Genomic DNA, 27747 nt, shown 5'->3' with positions numbered 1-27747 from the left:
GAAAAAGCACAGAGGAGATAATAAAAAAGAAGTTAGATTCGATCAATTTGTGTTTTAAGTATCCCTATAGTAGGGGAAAAGGTTAATGTATTCATCCACCCTGCACATATAATCAGCAGAGTTTGCTGGTGGTGCCACTGACTCACAAGCTCCCGTGATCAGCATTAAAGGCGCAGTGTTAAAAATCGGACAACGCAACATCACCAAAAATTCCTCACGGGAACAGCAAGAATGCTCATTTATGTGTGCATTAAATAGAATGTAATACAACACGTATCATACAAATTTGCACTCTCGTAATCCTCAGACCACAGACACGATAAAAGATATATTATACAATGTTACCTTACTAATGTTATAAGCAACAAAATATTAAACTTTAATAATTTATACTTTTATTATGATAAACTATAATTCTTGAAATATTATTTAAAAGCTACTTTAAAACAAAATAAATGAAATCCACACTTTCTTACACATCACTTATATCACAACAGAGATGTTAGGAATTAAACGCAAAATCAATTTCCACTATTTCGCAGTCTAAAAAGCATACAAATCTCAAAGGATTGTTTAAACAACCTCACCTTCACAAAGATCCAATGTTTCCCCTCTACAAACGAATAAAATATTCATCCATCATACTAGCAAGCCTTACAACCGCCTTCTCCTCTCCCCTATCTCTCACTTTCACTCTCTCTTGCTCTCTCTCTCGCTCTCTCTCTCTCTCACGCCGTCACATGTGCGTGTCTGTTTGTGCTAGTCTGATGATGATGTCTCTGCACTCCCAATGCCACTCGCCCACCGAGTGAAGAAAGTGAGAGAGAGAGCATGAATAAGAAACAGAAGATGCAGGGAGAAAACATTATGTTTAAACATCTATGTTCACCACATGGAGACTAAAGAGCGTCTGAATTCTATTCTGTTCACTCTATTTACTCTAATCCATGCTTTAAAGGGGACATATCATGAAAATCTGACTTTTTCATATTTAAGTGCTATAATTGGGTCCCCAGTGCTTCTATCAACCTAGAAAATGTGAAAAAGATCAACTCAGTAACTTAGTTTTGGTAAACCATTCTCTGCAAGCATGTGAAAGAAAAGGTAATTGAAATTTGTCTCCCCTTGTGATGTCAGAAGGGGATAATAATGACCCTTAATCTGCACTATCCAACCACGGCACTGCCATTTAGTGCAAAGATCAGCTCATTTGCATTTTAAAGGACACACCAAAAACGGCACATTTTTCCTTACACCTACAAAGTGGTAATTTTAACATGCTATAGTAAATTATCTATATAGTATTTTGAGCTTAAAACTTCACATATTCTGTGAACACCAAAGTTTTATTTGACACATTAAAAAAGTCTTGTGAAATGTCCCATTTGAGGGCATACATAAAATATCAGATCAAGTGGCATATTTCTTAGAAATAAGATCTTATTTCTGGGACATTTTTGCATTTTTTTTAACCAAATGCTCTCGGCTTGTACTATACGTTCATTAAATACTTTCACTTCAAATCCGATTATTCCCAGCTTCAGGCTATTCAGAAAATCCGCTTTTTGTTTTTATCAGAGTCTGATCAAATATGCTCATATACAAGAAAACATGTCAGACAGCGCACTTAAGAGGGCATTGCATATGAGCTCTTTATATGTACATCCTGTTTACAAAAGCCCATTCTTTCCAACACAAATGTTTAAAACTGTTAAACAATTGGCTACGTGTACCAGAGATGTCGTACCTGATCAGGGCCTAATCTGTCTCTGAGGGCGAGCTGCTTGTCAATATTGTCTCTCAGACATTGGACGACTCTCCTCTTCTGTTCGGCTGAAAAGGCTTCCAGACTGAACAGGCACTCGGTCCTCTTCACGGACACAGAAAGAGAGAGTGTAAGTGACATTGAGTGAGCATTTGTAAAAGAATGAGCGTATATGTGAAAGAAAGGTGAAAATGACTCATCGGCCTCATTCTTTACCACAACAAGGTTTATCTAAACGCATGTTCACTGCTTTAGAAAACATCTCGCAGAAGATGCAACCATGCACCCGCACATTCATCTCAGCGTGTGCATGTGTGTCTATGTGTGAGGTGTTGTCAGGGAGATGGGCAGATGGCTGGGTCGATGGATGTGTTTGCTCGAGATAGCTCCAGGCACGTTTACTCCGGAGAGTAGCTTTAGGGATCTAATATGTGACGTCAACCCTGAGCTCAACGGGCATCCTAACTATATTTGCTTCCTGTACATGTTTACCGCAGGGCCATCGAGACCGGGAAACACATTTAGTCGGGTGTGATTGTAAGTCTTAACTAGTGCAGTGAGATCTGGGCCGTGTGCGTGGGCTGTCGGTCGGATGTAGGATCTCACCTCTATCCAGTAGGAGATGTACAGCCGTAGTTTGTCGGCGGGAACTGGAAAGAAGAAGACAGAAGTGTGAATTTCTTCATCGTGAAGATCTTACGAAGGCCTGCCAGGGTGTTATTTTAACATTTCCTGACTCGAGGGAGGTGAACACCCACATGTCACCTGATATATATATGTCACCCATATGTGGCCTTCCAGTAGAAGTACTGCAAAAACTCAAAGGAATTTGCTAAATAATTAATAAAAAACAATTATATAGTCTAACGCAACCTGTGGCCAGTTATTTCGGTTAAAGATAGAAATGCCCTCTGTGCCACATGCTGCTGTATTTTTGTCTGCAGGAAGGTGTGCCGCCCACCCTGACTATAATGGGCCATACCGGAGACTTGACCATTGTTCCCAGCAGACACACGGATCGAGGAGAGCAGTCTTCTCATCACACACACATATTCACGCACACACAAACACACACACACTCGCACAGTCCTGACGCCTCCTTCCTGACTGTCGCTACTAACGCGCAACAAATAGCACAGGGTGTAACTCTTTAACATCCCCTCCACTGTAAACAATCAGCACAGAGAGATCATATACAGATACTGGATTGATGGATCAACAGATAGATGGACGGTTCCCACACCTATGAACTTCTATGACATTCCCATTATTTGTGATTACTGGATAAGGATTTTAAAAAATATGTTTAAAAAAATCAGAAAATGACTTTTATTGGTCCGAACATTTTTAGGTTTTTTATAACATTAAGAACAAGGAATGTTTGTAGGTAAATAAACTGCTGATCAATTGGCATTTAGACAGATTGATTGACAGTTACTGTAGAACTACAGAGAAAGAGAGAGAGATATTAGACAGACAGACAGAAATTTGACAGGCAGAGATTACGTAGACAGAGATGGATAGACAGACAGACAGACAGATAGATGGAGATTAGATAGGCAGAAAGAGATTGGATACAGACAGAAAGAAATAGATTAGATACAGACAGACAGACAGACAGACAGACAGACAGACAGACAGACAGAAAGAAATTAGAAAGAGATTATATACAAACAAACAGACAGAAAGAGATTAGATACAGACAGACAGACAGACAGAAAGAGATTAGATACAGACAGACAGACAGACAGACAGACCGACAGGCAGAAAGAGATTAGATACACACAGACAGACAGATAAAAAGAGATTAGATACAGACAGACAGACAGACAGACAGACAGAAAGAGATTAGACAGGCAGTCAGACACCGATATCAGATACAGATAGACAGGCAGACATGAAACCGGCAGTCAGAGATAAGATATAGATAGATAGACAGACAGACAGTCAGTCAGAGATTAGATACAGATAGATAGACGGATGGACAGACGGACAGACAGACAGGAAACCGGCAGTCAGAGATAAGATATAGATAGACAGACAGACAGACAGACAGTCAGAGATTAGATACAGATAGATAGATGGACGGACAGACGGACAGATAGATAGATGGGGACAGACAGTCAGAGATTAGATAAAGATAGATAGATGGATGGACAGACAGACAGACAGACAGAGATTAGATACAGACAGACAGACAGAAAGAGATTAGATACAGACAGACAGACCGACAGACAGACAGAAAGAGATTAGATAGGCAGTCAGACATTGATATCAGATACAGGTAGACAGACAGACAGGAAACCGGAAGTCAGAAATAAGAGTTAGACAGATAGATAGATAGACAGACAGACAGAAAGACAGACAGAAATACAGACAGACAGACAGACAGATAGATAGATGGGACACACAGGGGGGGACACAGTCAGAGATTAGATACAGATAGATAGATGGATGGACAGACAGACAGGGAACCACAGTCAGAGATAAGAGACAGACAGACAGACAGACAGACAGACAGACAGACAGACAGACAGACAGATAGACAGACAGATAGATGGGGACAGACAGTCAGAGATTAGATACAGATAGATAGATGGATGGACAGATGGACAGATGGACAGAGATTAGATTAGATAGACAGAAAGAGAGACACACAGAGAGGGAACCGGCAGTTAGATATGATAGATAGATAGATAGATAGATAGACAGACAGACAGACAGACAGACAGACAGACAGACAGACAGACAGACAGAGAGATCAGATACAGATAGACAGACAGACAGGGAACCAGCAGTCAGAGATAAGAGATAGATAGATAGACAGACAGACAGACATATAGATGGGGACAGACAGTCAGAGATTAGATACAGATAGATAGATGGATGGACAGATGGACAGACAGACAGAGATTAGATTAGATAGACAGAAAGAGAGACACACAGACAGGGAACCGGCAGTTAGAGATGATAGATAGACAGACAGACAGACAGACAGACAGACAGACAGAGAGATCAGATGCAGATAGACAGACAGACAGGGAACCAGCAGTCAGAGATAAGAGATAGATAGATAGATAGACAGACAGACAGGCAGGCAGATGGAGTTTAGATACAATAAACAGACAGACATACAGACAGAGATTAGATACAAATAGATAGATAGACAGACAGAAATTAGTACAGGCAGGCAGATAGATAGACAGACAGACAAACAGAGATTAGACAGGCCGGTGTTCTGCACAGTTTAGCTCCAAGCCTAATCAACCACACATGAAGCAGCTAATTATGGACTTACTTAGACCATAATTACTAAGACCAGGTGTGCTGAGGCAAGTTGGAGCTAAACTCTGCAGGACACCAACCCTCCAGGGCCGAGTTTGGGCACCACTGGATTAGATAAATAATGAAAGGTAGATACAGAAAGGCACACAGACAGAGATTAGATAAACAGGCAGCCGGATAAGACAAAACCCACGTAACAGAAAAACACAAATATGATAATAGTGTTTGTTTTGACACAGAGTTAGTTTAAAATATTAGCATGTACCATCCTGCAGTTGTATCTGATGGAGGTAGAGGGGACTCTGCAGGACATTACAGCGACCCGGTTCATCTTCCCTGGTCAACAGCATCAGATCAGTGTAGATGAACACTGTTACCTGCAGGGGGCGATAGAGTCAACAGTTAGCTCCACACTGAAAACACCAAATATGACCTTTTTGTGTCACACTCTCTCAGCTTCTGCCCAACCCTTAATGGAAGACATGAGCCTGGATATTCAATTATTTACACAAGACCATCACTAAAATGTTAGTGTGTAGGGAAAAATATTATTTATCGCTAGACCATGAGTAGATAGATGCAGTACCAAAGAGGTCTGTCTATTGGTAGGTCCCTCCCGGTGAAATGTTCCCAGTTCTGTCTGACACAATGAGCTTAGTCCACACAGATGCATAACTACACAAACTACACTTGTAATGAAGTGTGTAATTTCTGCAATATAAGAGAAAACTTCGAATAAATTATCACCAGCATCTCTTTAAGTTTAGGGCAGAGAACGTCTGCTTTGATCCCACACAGTAGTCAGTGGCAGGACGGTGAACTTGACATTTAACACCGCTCACTGCTCTGGCCTGGAGTTACGCCAACTTAATAAATTCAGCCCTAAATCACGGTCAAACACACACACTTGTTGTAGGACTCTGGAGGAATGTGGTTAGTGATGAACGGCTCATCCTTCTTAAACACTCTGATCTTTTGAAACTCTTGACTGCATTACTCAAACAGGTCTCCGAACGAAATTGAGGTCAGCCTGCATACGGACGGAGGCCCTGCGAGCAAGCACAAAAGACAGGACGCGCGCTGAAAGGGAATTGCTATAGATACGAAGTAGATTTCAGAGGCTATTGTGGAACTCTAAGATTTATCTTTGCACAATATTGCTCATGCTGAGGAAACCAGAGGTCACGTTATTCCCAAACTGCAGGTTTCTCTAAAGCTCCAGCTAAAAAGGACTCGGATGAAGGCGTCTCCTTGCCCTCTGTGTCGGGCGCGTAATATTTTGTGTCGGGCATTACTGTCACCGAGATAAATAATCCTCTCGGTTCTCAGACGATTATTCAATGAAATGGATCTAATATAAAAGGTAGTGTTTCATCTAGCTCAAAACTCCAGCGGGGTCTCTAGACAAACAGGCTTTTAGAGGGGTATCATGAATAGAGGCTAAAATCCTGACCGAGCAAAAACATCAATTTTTTTGAAAGCGGATACAGATTCTTCACAGATACAGGTCACCTTCAGATCATGATATTACAAGAAACCATTTTATGTCGAACAAGTGATGGGATTTATACAGCCTGTCACTAGCCGCGTTACTGGAACTGGAGTAAGTCTAGACATAAAGCAGTCTAAATCTTAAGTTTGACTGTAACTGAATGCAATCAAATATAAAGGACACCTATTATGCCCATTTTACAAGATGTAATATAAGTCTCAGGTGTGCCTATAATGTGTCTGTGACGTTTCAGCTAAAAAAACAACAAACCACAGACAATTTGTTAAAGCATATCCTAAACGCCGCTATGTGGGTGGGAGCAAAAATCAGTGGCTGTGGGTCAGTGTGATGTCACATTAACAATGGCGCTTTTCCATTGCATAGTACCCCACGGGTCAGGTCGTGTCAGCTCAACTTACTTTGGCTTGGTTAGCTTTTCCATTGAGTTTAGTACCGCTTCAGAGTGAGAGGGATTGTAGGCGTGTTGTTATATTTGCGCTGCCTGCTGTGACATCATTCAAAAAGTGGGAGTGAGCATCGTTGGAATGCATTGTTTCCCATACAATATGTGTGCATTTATTTGTCACAAAATCAAAATTGACCACCACAAATATGCATTTATTGCGGCGATAGTCGATGCGCTAAAGTTGCAAAAATGTGGTGCATACATGTGGACATGCCTGTTGCGGATGTGCCGCCACAAACTACAAGGAAAACACTGGTATTGTGTTCCTGATTTTTAGCCTGTGGATGTGTTCACCGCTAAAAGGGAGTTTGAGAACTTATAACAAAGCACAGATGACAACAGGTTTGCTCGAGACCAAAAGGTAAAGCTAATCATGCGATAGCAATGATGCTAGTAGTGACGATTCTCTTTTCACGTCACGTTTTAGGATCAGCTCAGCTTGGCTTGGAACCCCAATCGAGGTGGTACTAAAAAGAGTATCGGGTACTACAAACTGACCCGACCCAACCCGTGGGGTACTATGCAATGGAAAAGCGCCACAGCATTTAAAACAGCATGTCTATTGAGACTGGCTGCTTTGCTTTAATAGAGATTAAAAAAGAAAAGAAAAAGATGGATTTTATTTACACACTGCCAACACACATTTATGTCAAAGCACCTAGTAAAAGTGGATTTTGCATAAAATGTGCCCTTTACGTCAACTTAAAATACAGAGCAAATGGAGCCATTTGCTCACGTCTACTGTTTTTTAATTATTTCTGAGAAAACGGTGGATAATCACAAGTGTGCCATGTCTACAGTTTTATAAGAGATTACAAATTGGGATTAAATAAACCAGGATATTAAAGTCTACAATTAATAGTCAAGAGGTTTCAACATGAATATAATTAAGTCTCCTGAGCTTTGAAAGAGCGATAAAACTTTACCCATAGGAGAGTGAGAGTAATAAGTGTGTTACCTTAAGACAAATGTGTTTACTGTCGTGAAGAGTCATTTCCTCCGATAACATAAGGATTCTCTCAGGGCTGCACAGATCCAACGGCTGCAACACAATTAAAGATCCATTTGAGCCAGAATATAGGTGTGTTTAACGTTATGCAGCGCTGCACAGATATGTGCATTGTGCCCCAGATAATTTTTTCAAAATATCTTCATTGTGTTCAGCAGAACAAAGAATTTTATACAGGTTTGGAACAACTTGAGGGTGAGTAAATGAGGACAGAATTTTAAAAAAATTGTGAACTATCCCTTTAAATCTTATATTTGAACATATTTGGCAACTACTCATTAACAAATGTAATAAGCCATTATTAGTAAAACATACAGCTAAATGATGGCTTTAACATTTTCTTAACCATTCAGCTCTTGGAATGTAGTTTAAGCATTTTAATGGGGCATGTAATGCACATAATTACAGAGGATAGGAATACATGCTGCTGCGAAAAATAGGGAGAACCGCTGTAGCAGATCTAAGTAGGTGGTGCTGGGGAGGAGGGGGGTAAGAATAAACCTATAGCATGCTATGCTACATTGAGGACAGATTTTGAACGTACTTGTACAAACACAGGGAAGATGAGAATCTTTGGAGCCAGACTGACGTATGTGCCGTAGTTGGAGTGTGGCAGGTGGGACTGGACGATGGTGCAGTTCTGGTAGTTGGCAAAGCTCTGTCTGTAGGAAGAGGGGGGCATAGTAGTCGTCTTACCGCTGATAGTTCTACATAAAGTCGCTTGACCTTGCAGTCCCCCATCCTGCAGGTATCCCTGGCTCTGCCGCAGCCCTGTGTTCGGATGAGTCTGATAGATCCTTCCTGTAAAATGACATCAGACACTCAGAATAAAAGTATCAACACCTACCTTTACTGTAACATTATAACATGGTAATACATGGTAGGGCAATACCACGCAAATGTCATTCTTACTAATTTCTTACTAAGTTATTTTTCAACACCCAAAGCTCTGAACCAGGAGAAGTGGTTTTTAAGTAGCACCAAACATAGCTGGTCAAGAATTAAGAACTGATAGCGTCAGGTGCTGGGGCGGGGTTACTGTGACACAATATTAGGAGGGTAGCTACATGCTAAAGCTAACGTTGTTCTGTGTAAATGATTAAATATGTTATGACCGTACCACTACTCTCGATTGAAACCTCCGTTTATACAGTACTGTGCAAAAGTCTTAGACCACCATGCCAGAATTAGATTTGTTGTTTTTCAATGTTTATAGTGATCATATATAATTGTTTCTCAGTCTCTTTAATAGAATACATCCCGAAAATACACGTAATGTGTATATAGTATTAAAAACTGTACAGAAATGTAAACTGATGTGTCAAGTTTTTAGGGTAAACCCCCCTTCCACTTGAGCAATAGAAGGAAACTGCAGGATCTTTTAAACCTAAATAAAATTAAATCCTAATTTCTAATTTTAAATTCAAATTTTAAATTTTTTGTCTTTTTACTTCATTCTGCTCAAAATTGCTCAAGATGTGTTAAGTGCCAAGAGAGGTCACACTAAACACCGACAATGCCTAAAGAAGACACCTAGTCCTGAAAATGTACTTTTTAATTTTTTTTTGTACATTTTCCTGTAACAGTATTTTCTGTTTGTATCTTAATAAAATAGATTGAAAAGTAAATATAGATGGACAGTAAAAACTTCTAAAACAACAAGTCTGGTGGTGATGGCCTAAGACTTTTGCACAGTACTGTATATATTACATCAAGCTGCTCGTATGCATTGGATTTGCTGCGTTAAAATGCCAATGTACTGTAGGTAAGCAAGGCCATTATGATTTATAGTGTTTATATAAATTATGTTGAGCTGCACGTACACGTTGATTCGCCGTTTTTTTTCTGGTGGAAAGGGGGCAAAACAGACGTGTGTTAAAATGTTAGGGTCTATACTTTTTGTATGTAACCACTTTTATAGATAGTTGCTGTTTTGTACAAAGTGTGCGCCAGATGTGTCACATCCCTCCCATATTTTGTCACATCTATAACATCCTCATAATGCACTTAAATAAAATAAATGAAATATTGATGTTTTATGTTAATTCAAGACCCTGTCTTCATGCGGACATCATCATTTATACATTAGATTTAAAAGTTCACAGTACGATCTACTGAATATTCTGTCATTTCCTGTCACATATATATCACTTGCCTATCGGCTTAAATATATTTTGTGTTTTATGTCAATACCCCAGACTGAAGCCTGTGAGAATATATGCATTAACAATCTAAGAATTGTAAGAAGTTTATTTTTACGAAAATCTAGATTTTAAAATACAATGGTGTTAACATCCAATACCATCACTGTACCATGGTACCACAAAAAAAAAACAGGAAAGCAAACTTACCAAGAGTTCCCAGCGTTCCATTAGAGTCAGAATACACAGGCTGCAATATCTGCAATGTGAAACATTCACACGGGTCATATGAGTTACATCAGCCTTAAAGGGCACCTATTATGCCCATTTTTGTATAATGTAATATAAGTATCAGGTGTGCTCAGAATGTGTCTGTAAAGTTTCAGCTCAAAACATCCCACAGATCATTTTTTACAGCATGTCCAAAATGAGTGGTTTTCATGTGAGTACTTTTTAATGCAAATTAGCTATAGCTCCTCAATCCCTTACCAAAAGAGACAGTGAGCGCTTTCAGGTAAAATAGATCTGATTCATGTACATATAGTCTGAGACAATAGTATCTCATTATAGAGATATGGCCGACAGTGTACAACTAACTAAGAGTGAAAATTATGGTTATGCAGGAATGTCAGTCAGTGGCCGTGGGCGGGGCTTTATCAGTGTGACATCACATTAACAAGAGAATCAAAACGGCATGTCTAATGAGACTGCTTTAGTCAAACTGAATTTGTCTAATTCTCCAGCCTTCTTTCTTGAGAAGATTCTCCATTAATCTCTTAAGCATCTTTTCTAGAGTGTCACAAAAGATATCAGCAATGTTTTAAATAGTGCTCATATTTGATAACCTTTGCTAAGGTTAAAATTTGCAATATAGTACCACATCTGAGATTAACTAACTTATCCAAGAGCAATTTTATCTAAATACATCATCTCTATACTTTTGGACATTTCCAAGGAATTTTATCCAAGACAAAATTAAACTTAACAAAAAACAAAAAAAATGTCTTGAGCTATGAAAGCGCAAACTCTGAGCAATACAATGGGTAGGGTTATGACTGTGATTGTCACAGAACTGAGTCTGTTAAAACTGCTACCTGATTTCCAGGATTGACAGGTGAGAGGATGATGTAGTTGTCGCCGTTTGATGATGTCACTCGGGTACCTTTAAGGGTCTGTGTGCGCGTTTTGTAGTCGTTCTCGCGTTTTTCAGTCCAAGACCACAATGATTCTCCTACTCCATTTCCTGTGTTCTCAGGCCCACTTGCTTTCTTACGGCGACCCGATTTGTGATTGGTGGGTCGAGAGAGCAACGGCGGTGTTTTGTTTTGGGTCTTTACGGTAGAAGAGGCAGTTTCGAAACCGGAGGGTTTGTAGGAAGGCCTGTGGATGAGTCCCTCATAGTACGGTTTCATAACGGGCATTGTCCTCCATACCACTACTGTGATCTCATTTCGACAGTTCCTTCAAGAAAAATCATTCATTGATCAATGACATATATCAGCAATAAATATGTGACCCTGCCTGTGAAAATACATTTTGTGAAAATATAACCTTGATATTTTTATTATTGACTGAGTATGGTCATGTTAAAGGTTGAAATCAATGATTGAAATCAAATGTTGATGCTCCTAATCTTATTTTACGAGACATTTCATAGACAGCTACAAACCTGATGGCATGGGCCAGGTCCACACACTTCCAATGCTCTACTGGCTGGCCATTCAATTGCAATAATGTGTCAAGCTGTTGTAAACCGGCCTGGTGGGCTGGTCCATCTAAACAACACAGAAAAAGACACTCCATATAGTAAAACATTTGTCACATAAAGCCTAACTGTGCGTTCACACCAGACATGGTAGAGGAGGCAAAAACACACTATTCACGCGTAGTTGGCAGCTTGAACACTTTAAGTTTACTCGCTTCATTCGCACGTAAAAAGTCGCGCATGAAATTCTAGTCATTCGAGACATTCACGCAAAATTCACATCATGGGAGGGGCTTCTGCAACTCTGCCTGCTTCCTGTAATTACGTCACTACTAGAGCAAACTCCTGTTTGGTTAACGCGGCGCGAATATCTCCAAAACTTCAGAGTTTTCAACTTGTGGGTTTCAGGCGGCAACCCTCAATTCGCGCCGAACGCGCTATCCGCACCATGACATTCGTGCCGCACCGCGCCGCAGGATACCTATTCCCATCTTTGCATTGACTTAACATGTAAATCACTCGCGCTTGCCGCCTCTTCCGCGTCTGGTATGAACGCACAGTTAGAAAAGATACAAATCTCCATTAGCTTCTCCTACAGCAAGCAAAGGGGAAAATGAAAACCTGTATCTTCTTCTGCATCCCCAATTTTTTTCCCTCAAGATGAAAAATTACCTGGATCAACAGCTTGGACACGTACAGGTGAGTCAGAGCAGATGGTGAATCCGAAACCATCCTTTCCTCTTAAAATGGTCACCTGTGTGAGAAAAGCCATTTATTTAGACAATAAATAAATGGAGGAAAGTTTTGGGTCAGCTCAAGTCCTAATGAAGCTTTTCTAGAACATAATGTCCATTAATAAAAATGAATAATGAAAATGAATGAAAATCAGAAAAATGGATCATCCACAGTAAAAGTAGTGCAACCAAATTGATCATTGTATGTGTCAAAAACAAACATTCCCCGGACCGGCGCTGTACCCCGGCACAGCCGCAAACATAGGGATATTAAAATCCTCAAGCTGAGACATTAGCCGAGGTTGCTGGGTGATCAACCAGCTTGGACAAGAAAAGGAAATGACGGGTGCAGAAAAGCGCTGTGCCACTGACAAACAGTGCAGAGAGAATATTTGGACAGTAGAAGTTCAAAATGTCAACAGAACCTGGAGCCAATCTAAATAGAAAATGTGCGCGAGGGGGGGCAGTGTCTCACATTTAACACGACATTGACCGCACAACAACAAAGCGGCCTGTTTAGAGAGGAAAAGAGAAGAAAACGAGCGAGAGCGATGACAGCTTTAGAACGGTCCCTGCACATTCTTCTCTTCTGGGTCCACACGGTCGCCCTCATTTAAAAGCTTCATTCATTACTGTGATGAAATAATTACCTAAATCGAACTGCCCTGAAACTATTTTTCCTCTTTTACTGTTCCTGTTTCCCACTTTAAATGTTTAAAACTGATGCTCACCTGTGTGAGCAGTGCAGCACAAGGTACCAGTATTACTGGCTTATGATGTCCCGTTTAAAGAAACGTGACATAATTCACCTAAAAATGACAATTTTTAGTTTCTTTATTCTGTTGATCACAAAAGAAGATATTTTGATAAATAATGGTAAGCACACAGTTGACATTGCCTATTGAATTCCATTGTAGGAACAACTAATCCTATGGAAGTCAATGAGTACTGTCAACTGTGTGCTTACCACCATCAATAACCAAAATATCTGTCGCTACACATTCTGCATAACCTCTATCATTTCAAAGTAAGTAAAACATGATTAAATATCTCTAAAAAGTAAAAAAAAAAAAACATACAAGGTTTACAAGGTCAATGCTGTTTGCCAGTGTTGTCCACTCTGTAAAACAATAGTCGGGGGGGAGCTTGGCTATGCATGTAAAGCCCCTGTTTTTCTCTAGATTGGGATTGTCCCATTGTGTTAATTATATACAATATTATTTACTTTAAAGGGGGGGGGGGGTTCAATGGTATTTTAAGCATTCTGACTTATTAACACAGTTATAGAGTTGTTTCCATATGCTAAACGTAGGCAAAGTGTCAAAAAAGCAGTTGGACATGTTACAGAGTATTTCTGTGCCGAATGCACTTCGCTAGGGTTCGTACAAGTTTCGGAAAGTTTTTTTCGATTACAGTTCTAACTGACGTTTCAGGGGGTTTCTATACGTATCACTTCTTTATATGGGCACTTCCCCCGGAAAACCCCTCGCACCCGTCAATCAGCGGTAGTAACTCCTCCTTCTTCATTTTTTCTTACGTTATTGGAAAGATTCTGTAAAGCTAATCTTTCTTTTATAAATCTGATTAAACTAAAGACTCTTCGGAGATATAAAGGATGTCATACTACTCTATAGGTACTCCAGAATAACATCAGAAATGCAGAAACAGCGTGTGTTATGTGAGCTTTAAATTATTAGGACACTTAAAATTGATGGGCCCTTGACCATTTACTTAGGGGTCTTGTCCTCTGGTTAAGAACCACTAATACAAAAGGTGACCAGACACCCAAGTTGTAAATGTTAATATGTCCCAGTTTTACATGCTTACCTTAAAATGCATCTTTGAAGGGATAGTTTGCAATGTATAGAATATCTTTTTCAGATTAACACATTCACAAGATTTTTCGATTAATTGTTTTATCCCCCATGGCTGATTCAAAATCAATTCTCACAGGTCACAAATCGATTTTTTTCCCATTTTATTTCCGCAAACATTGAACGTAAGATTAAGGTTAATCTCCAGTAGATGTCATCCTTTTTTTTTTTGCCTTGCGCGATGTTTCCAAGGAGTGAGAGGCGAGCCTGTCATTCATTCATTCAGTCTATATTCTAATATAATATAATATATTATTCTCTATAATCTATAATCATTGAGTTGAATCGAGAATCGAGTATAAAAATCGAGCCGTGAGTCGTAACCGAAAATTGGATCGAGAATCGAATCGTTTTGATATCTTGTGAATTGAAATCGAATCGATCTGGAACAATCTGGAATTGATAGTAAATGGTGCTTTTGATTTAAATCCCAAAAAACGACGCATATCCCCCAGTGTACTCCCAGAGACTGAACTTACCCTGACTTTTCGAGAAAAGTTTTAACACTAGACCCGAAGCAGTTCACTCCCAACAAGCCAAAAACCAAAAGGCACAAAGACATTCAAAGTTATATTAGAAAATGTCCTGGCTGTTCCAACTTTATAATGGTAGTAAATGGTGCTTCTGATTTAAAGCCCAAAAAACAACGCATGTTCAAGTGTATGACATTGCTTCTCGTCTCATTTCTACTACATCTCGTACATCCTACACCAAACGCTGGAAACGCACTCTCTCGTGAACCTGTGTTGGCCGTTACTGGAAGCTAGTTATTTTAGTTTGTAAAGTTTTAAATATTGAAATCTTTCTTACAAAATCGCATCAATTGCCCTCGGAAGGCCTTTATTAACCCCCTGGAGTTGAGTTGATTACTTCTGTGAAGGATGGATGGACTGTTTTTAAGGCTTAAAATCAGAAGCACCATTTACTACCATTATAAAGCTTGGAACATCAGGGACATTTTCTAATATAACTCAGACTGTGTTCATCTGATAAAAGATAATCATATAAATTGAGGTTGGCTTGAGGGTGAGCAAATCAAGGTGTAATTTTTTATTTTTGGCTGAACTATCCCTTTAATATTCTGAATTTCTTTAATTCTGTGCAATACATTTGTTAATTATGTTATTGGTCCTTGGTATTTGGTCCCGTTTCAGAATTTGTGGAAACTAAATATAACCAAAAGTGTCCATGAGGACAGAAACACAAAAGATATGACACAAATATGATTCACGCCAACTGCAGTAAATCAATTCTTTTCTAAACTATTGTTATACTTATCATCTTTGCAGACAAGGGAGGACCTCCCACAAAAAAAATAACATTGACATCATTCACCTCCTGCGTCCCTTAGTGGTTAGCCTATTTATCTAGTTCTGTCAATCACAACACACATATATCCAATATACATACATCCCCCCAGTCCATCTTCATATCTATTATTTCTATCACAAGCTTTATTAACCAAGTAGCTTTAGTCAAGCAAAACAAATCTGTATTTTGACATTTAGTCAATCGCCCATCACATCCATTACCCATTGTGAGGTTCGAACCTATAAGCAGCCCAGACCTTCAAGCATTCAGCTACCACACTGCAATTTAAACCACTTAAACATATCCCTCAATGTACTCCCAGAGACTTAACTTTCCCCACTTTCTATCGAGAAAAGTTTTGACCCGAAGCAATTCCCTCCCAACCACCAAAAAAGCAAAAGACACAAACCTGTGGCAGGTTTCGTTCGATGCACAGCCTGCACAGTCCGTGTATCGTATGCATAGCTCACCGCATATACGTCCACCTACATGTAAGACACTCTTGACTCCTGGCGTCTTGAATAAAAGTAAAGTCACACAGGTCTGTTTCTCTCGTGCGGCTATGCATGCCCACTCATGGGAACAGCTCGGAGCAGAAGAATGACAGGAAACAACCTTCCAACCCCCCAGTCAGTGGCCAGGCAGTATGTCTGCACTCGATAAGCCAACGTGTTTCCTGAGTAGCTCTCAACAGTAGCTGCTGAACTCGCTCTCTGCGCGCATTGGGATGGAGCTCGCACAGATTTTGCGTAAACACAAACATTCATTACCATCCAGAGACATTAAGTGTGTTATAATGTAGATTCGTAAACACGATATATAATTTTCCCAGAAATCCACAATTCCAAAATACACACAGACCTGTGCTAGATCTGACATCGCAGACCTGTGTCAAAAAACACAGTAGCTCAACAGGAAGTGCAAGGTGCTAGCAACACTCAGGTCATGGGTTCGATTCCCAAGGAACAGACATATTTATGATGCATACCTTGAATGTATATATAGGTTGGTTCGGATATATTTACGAAAACAGCCTACCTATAAGTTTTTTTTTCTGACATCAAATCGTTAATATCAGTGTTCCCATTAGAACCAGTCATGAGTGCTTAGGAATCCCTGAAAAGTCAGCTAAAAAACCGAAAGGCCGATTTTCGGGAAAAGAGGAAGGAAAGGTAGGAATGATTAGCAGCGCATTTGACCGGCCTTCACGTGAAAACAGTGAGGTGGGAATCTAGCAGGGATAAATCATAAACAGAGTGCGGGATCGAGCTTCCTATTACAGCCACTTTGTTGGCCTTTCCCGTTTCCCAGCTTTGTCTGAGTAGAACAGAGCGGGCGGAGAACAGTCCTGGGAAAAGTTGCTCGCTAAAGTGGATGGGAGGGTTTCTGGGATGCGTTTGTGTCTGGGGGCAGAGCTGTTGGCTGCGTACAGTCATGCAATATCCAAAAGTGCATCCACACACCTCCCAATATTCCTACAGTCTTTCTTATCAGCGTGCATTTGTATTCCCAAGCGAGTGAGTCTGCCGCATCTCTAATGGCTCTGTGATGGAAAATCATCTACTATTTTTGTACACAAGTTCTCTTCTTTTAAAAACGTATCCTGGTTAACCCTTTTCTTACTAACATTCTTGCTTTATCTCACCAGATCTGGGGCCTCATTTATGTTTAAAGCATGCAAAAGCACAGATTTGATTTTGGAGGGAGCGTAAGCAAAAATCCACGAAAACGGTCTTTGACGTTGAAAAGTGATTAGCGCTACGTCAGGGTCTGAGCAGACATATGTACTTTACATGTAAATGAGTTTAATTAGGCATTGTTTACGAGACAGAGATCTGAAGCTGTTTGTCTGCGCACAATTTCAATAACATTTTTGATTTATACATTTCACATCTAAAAGTAAGGTTTTCTGTATGTATGTTCGCTCTATGAATCACACGTATGCACTTTTGATAAATGATTGTAAAATGATCAAATTTATAACACTTTCTACACAACATTTTATAACTGAGGCCCTTGGCGCCAGTTGCACCAGCTGGGTGTACACCCGGTCTTAAGACTACTCTGGGCGTAAAATGCGCTTTACGTCCTACGTAGAATTTACACCTGTTGCACCATCTAAGCGTAGCGCACGTCTGAAACTAAATCTTACGTCTTGTTAAGGTTAGGTGCAAGTATACGGTTTTGACTTGTTTCTACAGCAAAATATAAATAATTAAATTGACGAGACATTGGCGTGTCTGATTAACACAGGATACACGAACAGTGGGCTTTCATGCATGACAGAGTGAGAAACCGCACCAAATAAATTCTTAGATATTTAGAAGATAGAGAACTTATCAACAGCTTTGTTTAATTTCGTTTTAATTTAGTCAAACTGTTAGAACTGTCAGCAAATGATTACCTTGTGTGCAAACGGGAAAAGGTTTTGTTTAGTTAATGCAGGTTGTGTTTGATGGGACTGCACGTGACGCACGTATCCTCAGAGAGAGCTCACTGGCAAATGTGTAAGAGGCATCTTAACTATCACTGTAATTAAAGTATCAGTCCATTTTCTTAAAAAAATTAAATCCAGATAATTTACTTACCACCATGTCATCCAAAATGTTGGTGTCTTTTTTGTTCAGTCGAGAAGAAATTATGTTTTTTGAGGAAAACATTCAAGGATTTTTCTCATTTTAATGGACCCCAACACTTAAAAATTTTAATCCAATTTAAAATGGCAGTTTCAAAGGACTCTAAATGATCACAAACGAGGCATACGGGTCTTATCTAGTGAAACAATTGTCATTTTTGGCAAGAAAAATAAAAAATATGCACTATTAAACCACAACTTCTCGTCTTCCTTCATTCGTGTGACGCACCAGCGCGACCTCACGTAATACATCATCACGTCAAGAAGTCACGGATGACGTATGCGAAACTTCGCCCCAGTGTATACAAGTGTGGAGAAAGAGGACCGTTCCGACGTTGTTGTATGTGGAATGATACCAATTGTCTTTGAGTTTATTGTTTAAAATGGTCCGGAAATGTGTGTTTCATATGTGTAACATGTGACCTTTCGACGTCATTATGCAATTACGTGAGGTCGTGCTGGCACGTCACACAGCCGGAGGAAGAAGAGAAGTTGTGGTTTAAAAGTGCATATATTTTTTTTTTTCCAAAAATGACAATCGTTTCGCTAGATAAGACCCTTGTGCCTCATTTGGGGTCATTTAGAGTCCTTTGAAACTGCGATTTTAAACTGCATTAAAACTGTTACATGTTGGGGTCCATTAAAGTCCATTAAAATGAGAAAAATCCTCGAATGTTTTCCTCAAAAAACATAATTTCTTCTCGACTGAACAAAGAAACACATCAACATTTTGGATGACATGGTGGTAAGTAAATTATCTGGATTTTTTTTAAGAAAATGGACTAATCCTGTAAATGCATATGCTGGGACCCGCATCATCTACGCCAGTGATTCCCAACCGGGGGTACGCGTACCCCAGGGGGTACGTGAAGAGTTTCCAGGGGGTACGCGAAAAGATTTACATTTTGTTTTGATCTCATTTACTTTTAATAAAAATGTCTTTCGTTTGTCCAGTCATTTACCCAAGATTGATTTTTGCGAGGAAAGCATTGTAAAAAGAACAACTTTGTAATTTTAATCTTATCATTAATATAATTAGCCGTCAAGAGTAAATGCGCTGCATGCTCCAAAACGCAATGGTGATGTCCAACTCAAGAACGATCTGACTATTTTCAATGAACCTGAATATTTTCTAAAGACACAAAGATTACACAAAACTATAAATAATGTTCAAATAATGCTATAATATTCATTCCCGCTGCCATTACATTTTCAAATTATGCAAAAAAAAAACGTTTGCATTGTTTTTGGCTAACTGTCCTGTGATGTCTTTTGTACTTATAGAGAATGTCTTAACACATTTTATTTCTCTTTATATTTGAACATAATTATTTAACTTATTTGCACGCTTTAATTATCAGTAACTTAAATTGAGATTTTAGTAAATTTAGGGCATTTACTAAAAAGGACGTAAGAGCTCAATTCCAAATAAGCGCCGGAGAGGAAAATTTGCGTGTGATTTACTACAAAGGCGCAAATAAAATACACAGGCACAATAATGACATAAGCACATTTCTATAATGACCATTGCAATCTAATAAAGCCGCGCAAATTAGTACAGGGTCGCAAATAAGAGACCCCGGCAGGACAATCGCAATGAAAATGCGGACTGCGTAGTGTGAAATTCCTGCTAAGTAAAAGTACACAAAGAACCGGAGGACGAAAGATGAAGGGTAAAACAAGTTTTGAAATACCTGATTTGACTTCTCCTCGTGACTTCTCCTCCTCTTTTCTCCAGCAAATTAAACATAGCATGGCTTGGCAAACTATATATAATATTTTTAAAGTATGTTCCTCTGGCAAAGTTTAATACTCTCCTCGCATTAATGTTGCTTCTAAAAGGAAAACTTCCACAAATGCATATGCAATGAAGTCGCAAAAGTAACACCTTTTCAGAGCTAAATATCTACTGCGTGTCTTTAGTAAGTTCAGTCGTTATTTTACGCCAAAATGATGGTTTGCGCAAGCTGTTAATAAATCTGGGCCTTAAAGGGGTCATATGATGAAATTGTTTAATTTATAAAATAAGTCTTTGGCGTTACCATAGTCCGTATGTGAAGTTTTATCTCAAAACACCCTACAGATAATTAATTATAGCATGTCAAAATTGCCATTTTGTAGGCCTGAGCAAAATGTGCCATTTTTGGGTGTGGCTTTTAAAATGCAGATGAGCTGATAAAATGCAAACACTGATCGCAATGATGGTGGTTTGTTGAAATAAACATGCTTCATCAGTCAGTGCTATTTACTTTAAGTTTAAAATTAATTAATTAATTAATATTACTAATTATTTGTCTTTAAAACACAACTTTGGTTTAGTTTCGATGAAGGGGTGCTTGAGCCTTACTGATAGGGCTGTGGGGGTACTTAGGGCAAAAAAGGTTGGGAACCACTGATCTACGCTAAGTGTAGCTGCACCTGGTTGTAGTTTCAGACGGTGCAACAGGAGCAAATATTTTTCACAAAGCCAGACATAGCTAAGACTGACGAAGGGCTTACACACAACATTTTTACATTCAGCGCACCAAAATCTGTACTGATAACTCTTGCCATGAAATATATTAAATGTAACTGCAATTATACATTTAAATATTCGAAAATTGCTGATTCTATAAACAAAATATCAAATAATGCTTATGGGACATACCTTAAGATTTCCAGCAATCCAAAAGTCTAAAGTATATCAAATAACGTAATCCAAAAATATAAAACCAGTGATAGACCAGTGTATTGCAGTGGCCAATATATCGACCATTATTTGCATTTTTTTATTATCAGCATTGGCTGATAAATCTTTTCAAATGGCCAGTAAATTCTTCAAAATTTGTTGTTTGTATTGAAAAGACACTCTGATGTAAAGCAAAAGTTTGACAGACAGTAAAATGACCGATCATTATTCACTTTTTAATCTGATGTTATGTTGTGTTACACTAAACAACACTTTGGAGTGCAGCAAAGTCTTATTTAAACAGTACTGTGAGTTGTCAGATCCACATTAATAATGTCTTGTATATGTACTTTAAAAAGGTATATTTATAAATATTATGCAAAACAAATGTTTAATAGTTTCACAAATGTCCTGCTTGTCTCTAATTTACTATAATATTTACATTTGTGTTACAGTATATCGGCCTCATATCGGCCATACTGCTTTCTTAATATTGGTATCTGCCATAAAAAAAAACATATCAGTTGACCACTAGTAATGAATAATAAAAAAGTAAAGCAAATAATTTATAGTGAATAATCAAGACTAGGCTATATCACCCAAAACAATTCATTTGTGATCAAAGTCAAGCTAATACACTGCTATAATGTTTTACATTTTGCTTGGTAAGTACTAAGACCTAATAACAATAAGGTTGGTATTATTAACATTAGTAAATGCATTAACAATGAGCTATATAGTTTTTCAGCATTTATTCATCTTTTTTAATGCCAATACAATTGTTCGTGTTAGTTTATTGCGCACTAATGTTACAATTACAATTTTACAAAACAATGCATGAACTAAGACAAATAAAAGCTTTAGAAGTATTGCACATTGTTAGTTTATGTTAGCAACCATGTTGTAAAGTGTTACAGTTTCATATAAAAAATTCTATATGAAAACATTTATTTTTATTTACAAATATGTGTTTTAAGTCAACAGAAGCAAGCACTTACCGTAAATGACTGCATGTTGTCTGGACGTGTGCTCTCGGCTCCAGCTTCATAGTTGGACGCAGCGGCTTCTGAAAGATACACAAGAGAGTCCCACGAGTCCCAGGCAGACAGATTGCTCTTTGAATACATCTCAGCCCCGGGTGTTATTCGCTCGACCAGAACACCGCTCTAGCCGAGCAGAATCCGGTCAGAACTGTCTGCAGGCTTCAAGTGAAAGTGACTCTACACCATATGAGATGACCTAAGCCTTCATCCCTGTGACCGAGGCTTACTGCCCTAGAAAAGTAAAAGAGAGAGAGAGCACGCACCCTAGTCCCCTAAAAGCATTGCCCCCTTAACAACCGGCGACAGGCTCCCCCACTTTGTAACCATGGAGATTACGCTCCTAGGAAACAATGTCTTTTTAAACATCCTTCATAGAAAACAGCATTCAAGAGAGACACTATACAGCTGGCTCTCTCTTAAACATCCCAGTGCCATGACTCAAGCCCCCTCGCTTTCATTTCTCTCTCTCTCTAATCAAACTTAATCTCGACTGAATTTCTTAGACGGCACACGTGTCTTTCCGTCTCCGCCCCCGGGAGCAAAATCCGACTTTTCCGAGATGAAATTAAGATGATCTATTACACGCAACAAACAGTAAGCGACTGCACGTTTAAATCCGTACTAAAATTGCACATTTCTTTATAGAGGTCATTATGAGGACTGGCAGTGGGAGGGGAGGAAGATCTTTAAAGTGGATTCAATCTGACTTGGACACACCATGAGCCTTTAGCCTTTTAATTCTCATCTTATTCCCACAGCTCATCAGCGAGTGTCGGCCCCTGGCCCCCGGCTCTTTGTTACTGCTCTCCGCAGGGATGCTGTACATCTTAACTTCAGGTCCTCTATGTCCCGCTTATAAGTACAAGGCAATGCTTGTTAATTTAACAGCAGCAAAAAAACGGCAAATACATTTAGAGTCATAGACATGGGGACAATCACCAAGTCGGATACAAATTAGTCTTGGAAATAGCTTAAAAATACATACATACAAATTTTTAATGTTAGGATTTACGCAATTTGTTAATTAATAAATTGAATTAATCCGAGTTGCAAAGAACTGGAATTTTTAAATATTCCAAGTTGGAAACTTAAGGAATTAAAGTAGATTATTTTAGGTAATTAATACAAACTAGATCACTAGCTTCCATGACATCTGACTCATCACAGTACCACTATTTCCATATATTCCCATGTAATTTTTATGAAATGTTTCTAAAAATCCCAGAAATTATTGTATTTTGGCTGGGAAAACAAATGGGACCCGTATCCATGATCACTTGATCTGCTGTTGCTGAGGACAGACTGTCATGCAGCATTTGTCTGGCTTCACCTCCTCTTCACTGTTATCCCCAAAGGCTCGGGCTGTGGCCATAAGCCAACTGAGAGAAAAATAGTAGGACGGGATAGAGAGAATCAGCGCTCAGTCTTACCGGCTGTCTGTCTGATGCGACGTGAGGCCACCTTCAGATGTTTGCTCCGTCCCAGCTCTTCTCCCAGGAGATAATACCAACCTCTGATCTCCTGTCAGCAGATAATGTGAAAAATACAGCGTGACAAAGTAAAAATGCCAGCCATGGGAAGAATCTGCTCTTTGCAAGGTATAAGACTCCACATTGAGAGTCCCAGCGGTTGTTTGAGGCTCTCAAAACTGATGTGTGTGTTTTGTATGAAACCTCTGCCAGTTAGCAGCTGATGCCCACGTTGTCTTTTTCATGATGGCAGCATGTTATATAAAACATCCATCGGCCTTGACCTAATGTACGACCAGCTTTACTTGTCGTACATGATAACAATCCTGGATTTGACAACAGGACAAACGAACAAGGACCTCATATGGAAAATTTCACTGGTGTCCATGCCGGCGAGCACGCAGAATAAAACCTGTGTGCTAGTGTACGGTGCGCTGCTCTTGGTAATTGTGGGTCATTTTTATGCCTCGGTGAACAGTCGCGCTGTCACTTCCCCCAATGTGTTTTAGAGATGGTGTGGAGGAGATTCAATAAAAGAGATGGAAATAAAAAGACTATTTCTAAAGAAAATAATGAGTTCTGTATACGGCTGGTTAAACTACAGTAAGTGGTCCTAAAATTAAGAGCCCCTTTGGGTTGAATTGGTGCTATGAACTACACCTGCTTCTACTTCTCAAATTATTTATGTTATAGCAAAATGATGTTGATAAATACTGACTGTTTTGCACAGCTGTCCGGAATATACTCCTGTCTGTAACATCAAGTGAGACAAACACATTGCCCCTCCAACATCTCACGTCATTGGCTAAGCAAAAAATTTAATTTTGGGCTAGTCGGGATGCTCAAACATTTGTACGCTTAACATGGTTTCATCGGACGCACGCTGGGCGGAACTTAACTTTCAGTCTGTGTTTGTTTAATGGTCTAGCTAGTGGCTAAACTGAACTCTGGAACAAATGACTTGTCGAAAATAAGAAATGTTTTGTTTTTTACTAAAGATGAGGGGAGACAGTGATCATGGAAAGGAAGAAAGGTTTGGCAGCCTTTCGAGGGAACTCACGCTGCGTCATTGCGGTGACACTTTGGGGACGCCTCCATGGGTAAGAGTGTCTGAATATGTATATCAAATTCGACCAATGGTGAGGCTTAACGTCAAAGACAGGGTGACGCGGGAGCCAGGAAGTATATCGCTATCTGAAATATTGCCGAAGATAGCGTTACAGGGATGCAGGTAGTATGGCAATGGAGACGCAGCGTCTCGTTCCCTTCTCAGGGAACAGCAGTTACATACGTAACCCGAGATGTTTTCATGTGTCAAAGATAACTATGCAAAAAAGCATTTTGGTATGAATCAACATTCGCATACAGAAGATAATGCATTTCAAGCGAACAGTTTAGCACATATGCTTAAAAAGTCTAGAATGTTTAGGTTATTATCCTACACTACAAAGGGAATGGACTTTTTTTTCCTGAAAACTTCTTGCATAAAATAGATTCAAGCACTTTCAATTACCTGTATCTATGTATGTATATTTTCAAAAACTTCCCAGGGCCTTGAATTTTCCCCCCAGATTCACAAACTTTCAAGGATTTCAAGGACCCGTGGGAACCCTGTATGTTTTATTGTATGTTGCTGAAACCATCTATAGGAGAATTAAGCATAAAAATGAAACACTTCTTTAATATATCAGGTAACTATTAAGCATCTTGTCAATGCTTCTTTGAAAGGTACATTGATATTTACACATAACAGTTTCAAAACACTAGGGGTCAATGCATTCAGTGTGCATACTTTTAAAAAAATTAGTAACTGCACAATATTTACCTTGGATGAGGTGATGAGAGAGCGGACACCAAAACTCATACAGCCCAGGAAATCACTGCGCCTGTGGGCAGAGTCAAACACAGAGTCGAAAACAACATGCTGGGAATTTCTGAACCCCTGATAAATTCCCCATGTAATAATATCAGCTAGATCATGTGCACTGACCAAGGACATTCAATAACACATTGATTTTTATACTAATGTGCCACTGCTGAATGTCTTTTAAAAACAAGACAACATTTGAAGAGTTTAGATGCAAAACCTTCTATGTGTGTGTGACGTTTTCAGGTTTTTATGTTTAGGTTCAGTAATTTTACTGTTATGGCAATGAAAAGTTATAAATGCCTTATATAAATAAATAAAAAAAGGTCGCTTTAGTAGTGTTGTAGTTCTCGAGACAGGTCTCGGTCTTGAGACCGGTCTCAAGAACACTTTTAAAGGTCTTGGTCTCGTCTCGGAATCGACCGTATTTTTACTGGGTCTCGTCTCGGTCTCAGACAAAGAGGACTCTGAATTTTATTTCAAGACCGGTAAAGACCACAACTGATGGCACATCACAAATTTATTTATCATTAATTTTATGCAGTTTGATGTTGGCATTTTTTAAGCATTGTTTAAGTTTCTCCCAATGACAATTTTTCTAATTTTATTACTAAAAACACCTGCATTGTGTTAAGTGGATGGCAAGCCATGGAAAGACAGTTCAGAATAAATGGTTAAGTTGATTTCAGCTCCTTAGTGTTTGTTCACTTTTATTTGCTTATACACAAAGATAAATTCCCACATATCTGCAATGCCTTCGATTATTTTATCAACTTTACTGATGACAGACAAGAAGTGCCTAATCATATGCATATTCGACATTTTATCATAAGTGTTTTAATGCAGTGACTTGCACTGGTCTTGGTCTTGACTTGGTCTCGGCCTGTCTTGGTCTTGGTCTTGACTTGGTCTCGACCCTTTAAAGTCTTGGTCTTGTCTCGGCCTGTCTTGGTTTTGGTCATGACTTGGTCTCGGCTTAGGTGGTCTTGACTACAACACTACGCTTTAGTCATTTCATTGGTATTTAACAAATTTGTCTGTCTTTCGCTGCAAAACCCTCTAAGTGCATGCAAGCTTTTTTGGCAAAAACCTCCACTTCTAAATAAAATCCACTTTTTTGGACAAGACATAGCAAAATCAATAAAAATGCAACTAAAAACATTGCAAATAATAAAATTCAGAAGGTAAACCCCCCAACCACACATTAGGGGGCGCTGTGATGCATGTGACTGTCACATTCGGGTGTATTCAGTATTCAGGTAAAAGTTTTCACAAGGTACGCAAGTTTGAATGTGATCCATGGTAATTTTGCGCGCCGTGTTTATCCAATTAATTTTCCATGGACATTTTCTGAGATCTAGCGGATTCTGTCAAAAGCGCTATTTCTGGTATTAAACGGATTCGAAGTAAAAAAAATTGATGAATATATAATACAATATCATTATCTTATTTTTGACCAAGGTGGCATTTAGCAGCTTTTGCATCTGAGCTCCTCATTTGTACTTATGGTACAGGTATAACCCCACTAATATTTAAAAGAAAAATCAATAAGTCATAAAAATTCTACCTGGAAGTCCGACTGCGATGCCACGCTGTTACCACCAGCCTCTTCTTTTCATCATCTTCATCCAGATCTCTATAACACAAAATCAACACTTCAAAAGCTCATCCATCAATGTCCTGCTTCATCCGAAACACAATGGCTTTCTACTCCAAAAGACCTCAAAAGTCCTATAAGAGATTTGTCCGAGTCAGCAACAAAAGACAGCCAGCGGGCTGAGATCTGAACTCTCTGTCAAGTTTTGAAGGCAAAAAGACTGATGATGAAATAGAACTTGTCTTTAAACGAGGTGAAAGAGCACAAAATGATTAACATAACTATACAATAACATGAAATTGTCTCTCTGAAAGAGATATCATACTTTGTGAACAATGACATAGACAAGTATCACTCACAACACAAAGGTCTCGTTGAATACCGGTGCCTTGCAGTCTATAACGGTCCTGGTCTTCCATCGCTTACTGTGATCGACATCTGGATCAATGGTTATCTACAATATACAATCCATTTGTGTTAGAAATAGCAATAAAGTACATCAGTTTAACATTGCCAGTGGACATATTCATCACATACTGAGAAAAAAATTACTCAACACTCGAATCTGGATCTAACAAGACAGCTGCCAAAACAACTGAAGCTTTATCAGGCCTGAAACCTGCCCGAGCTGACATGTAAATGGGTTCACTTGAAGGGCAGACATCCAGAGCGAATTATATGACAAA

General features: G+C 39.1%; 1 protein-coding gene across 4 annotated transcripts in view; it reads right to left on the bottom strand.

Moving 5' to 3' along the window:
• The window catches only part of rgs3b (regulator of G protein signaling 3b), a 46070-nt gene that overhangs the window by 11744 nt on the left and 6579 nt on the right, over window positions 1-27747 (bottom strand). For 2 of the 4 annotated variants that reach the window (XM_065284289.2, XM_065284290.2), the window contains 14 exons: window positions 27421-27515; window positions 27032-27100; window positions 25423-25483; window positions 23559-23649; window positions 22084-22151; window positions 12536-12617; window positions 11828-11933; window positions 11253-11619; window positions 10369-10417; window positions 8562-8818; window positions 7967-8050; window positions 5316-5427; window positions 2372-2415; window positions 1748-1870 (listed from right to left, as the gene is read on the bottom strand). In XM_065284289.2, the coding sequence (XP_065140361.1) occupies window positions 1748-1870; window positions 2372-2415; window positions 5316-5427; window positions 7967-8050; window positions 8562-8818; window positions 10369-10417; window positions 11253-11619; window positions 11828-11933; window positions 12536-12617; window positions 22084-22151; window positions 23559-23649; window positions 25423-25483; window positions 27032-27100; window positions 27421-27515 (1608 nt within the window). Of the gene's footprint in view, window positions 1-587; window positions 709-1747; window positions 1871-2371; window positions 2416-5315; window positions 5428-7966; window positions 8051-8561; window positions 8819-10368; window positions 10418-11252; window positions 11620-11827; window positions 11934-12535; window positions 12618-16191; window positions 16326-22083; window positions 22152-23558; window positions 23650-25422; window positions 25484-27031; window positions 27101-27420; window positions 27516-27747 lie in introns of those variants that run through there. The other 2 variants (XM_065284291.2, XM_065284292.2) reach the window with 2 other exon arrangements.

This window comes from Paramisgurnus dabryanus, chromosome 5 (genome assembly GCF_030506205.2).
Source record: "Paramisgurnus dabryanus chromosome 5, PD_genome_1.1, whole genome shotgun sequence".
NCBI lineage: Eukaryota > Metazoa > Chordata > Actinopteri > Cypriniformes > Cobitidae > Paramisgurnus > Paramisgurnus dabryanus.
Note: the sequence above shows the minus strand (reverse complement) of the source record. Positions and strands in the feature narration are given on the sequence as shown.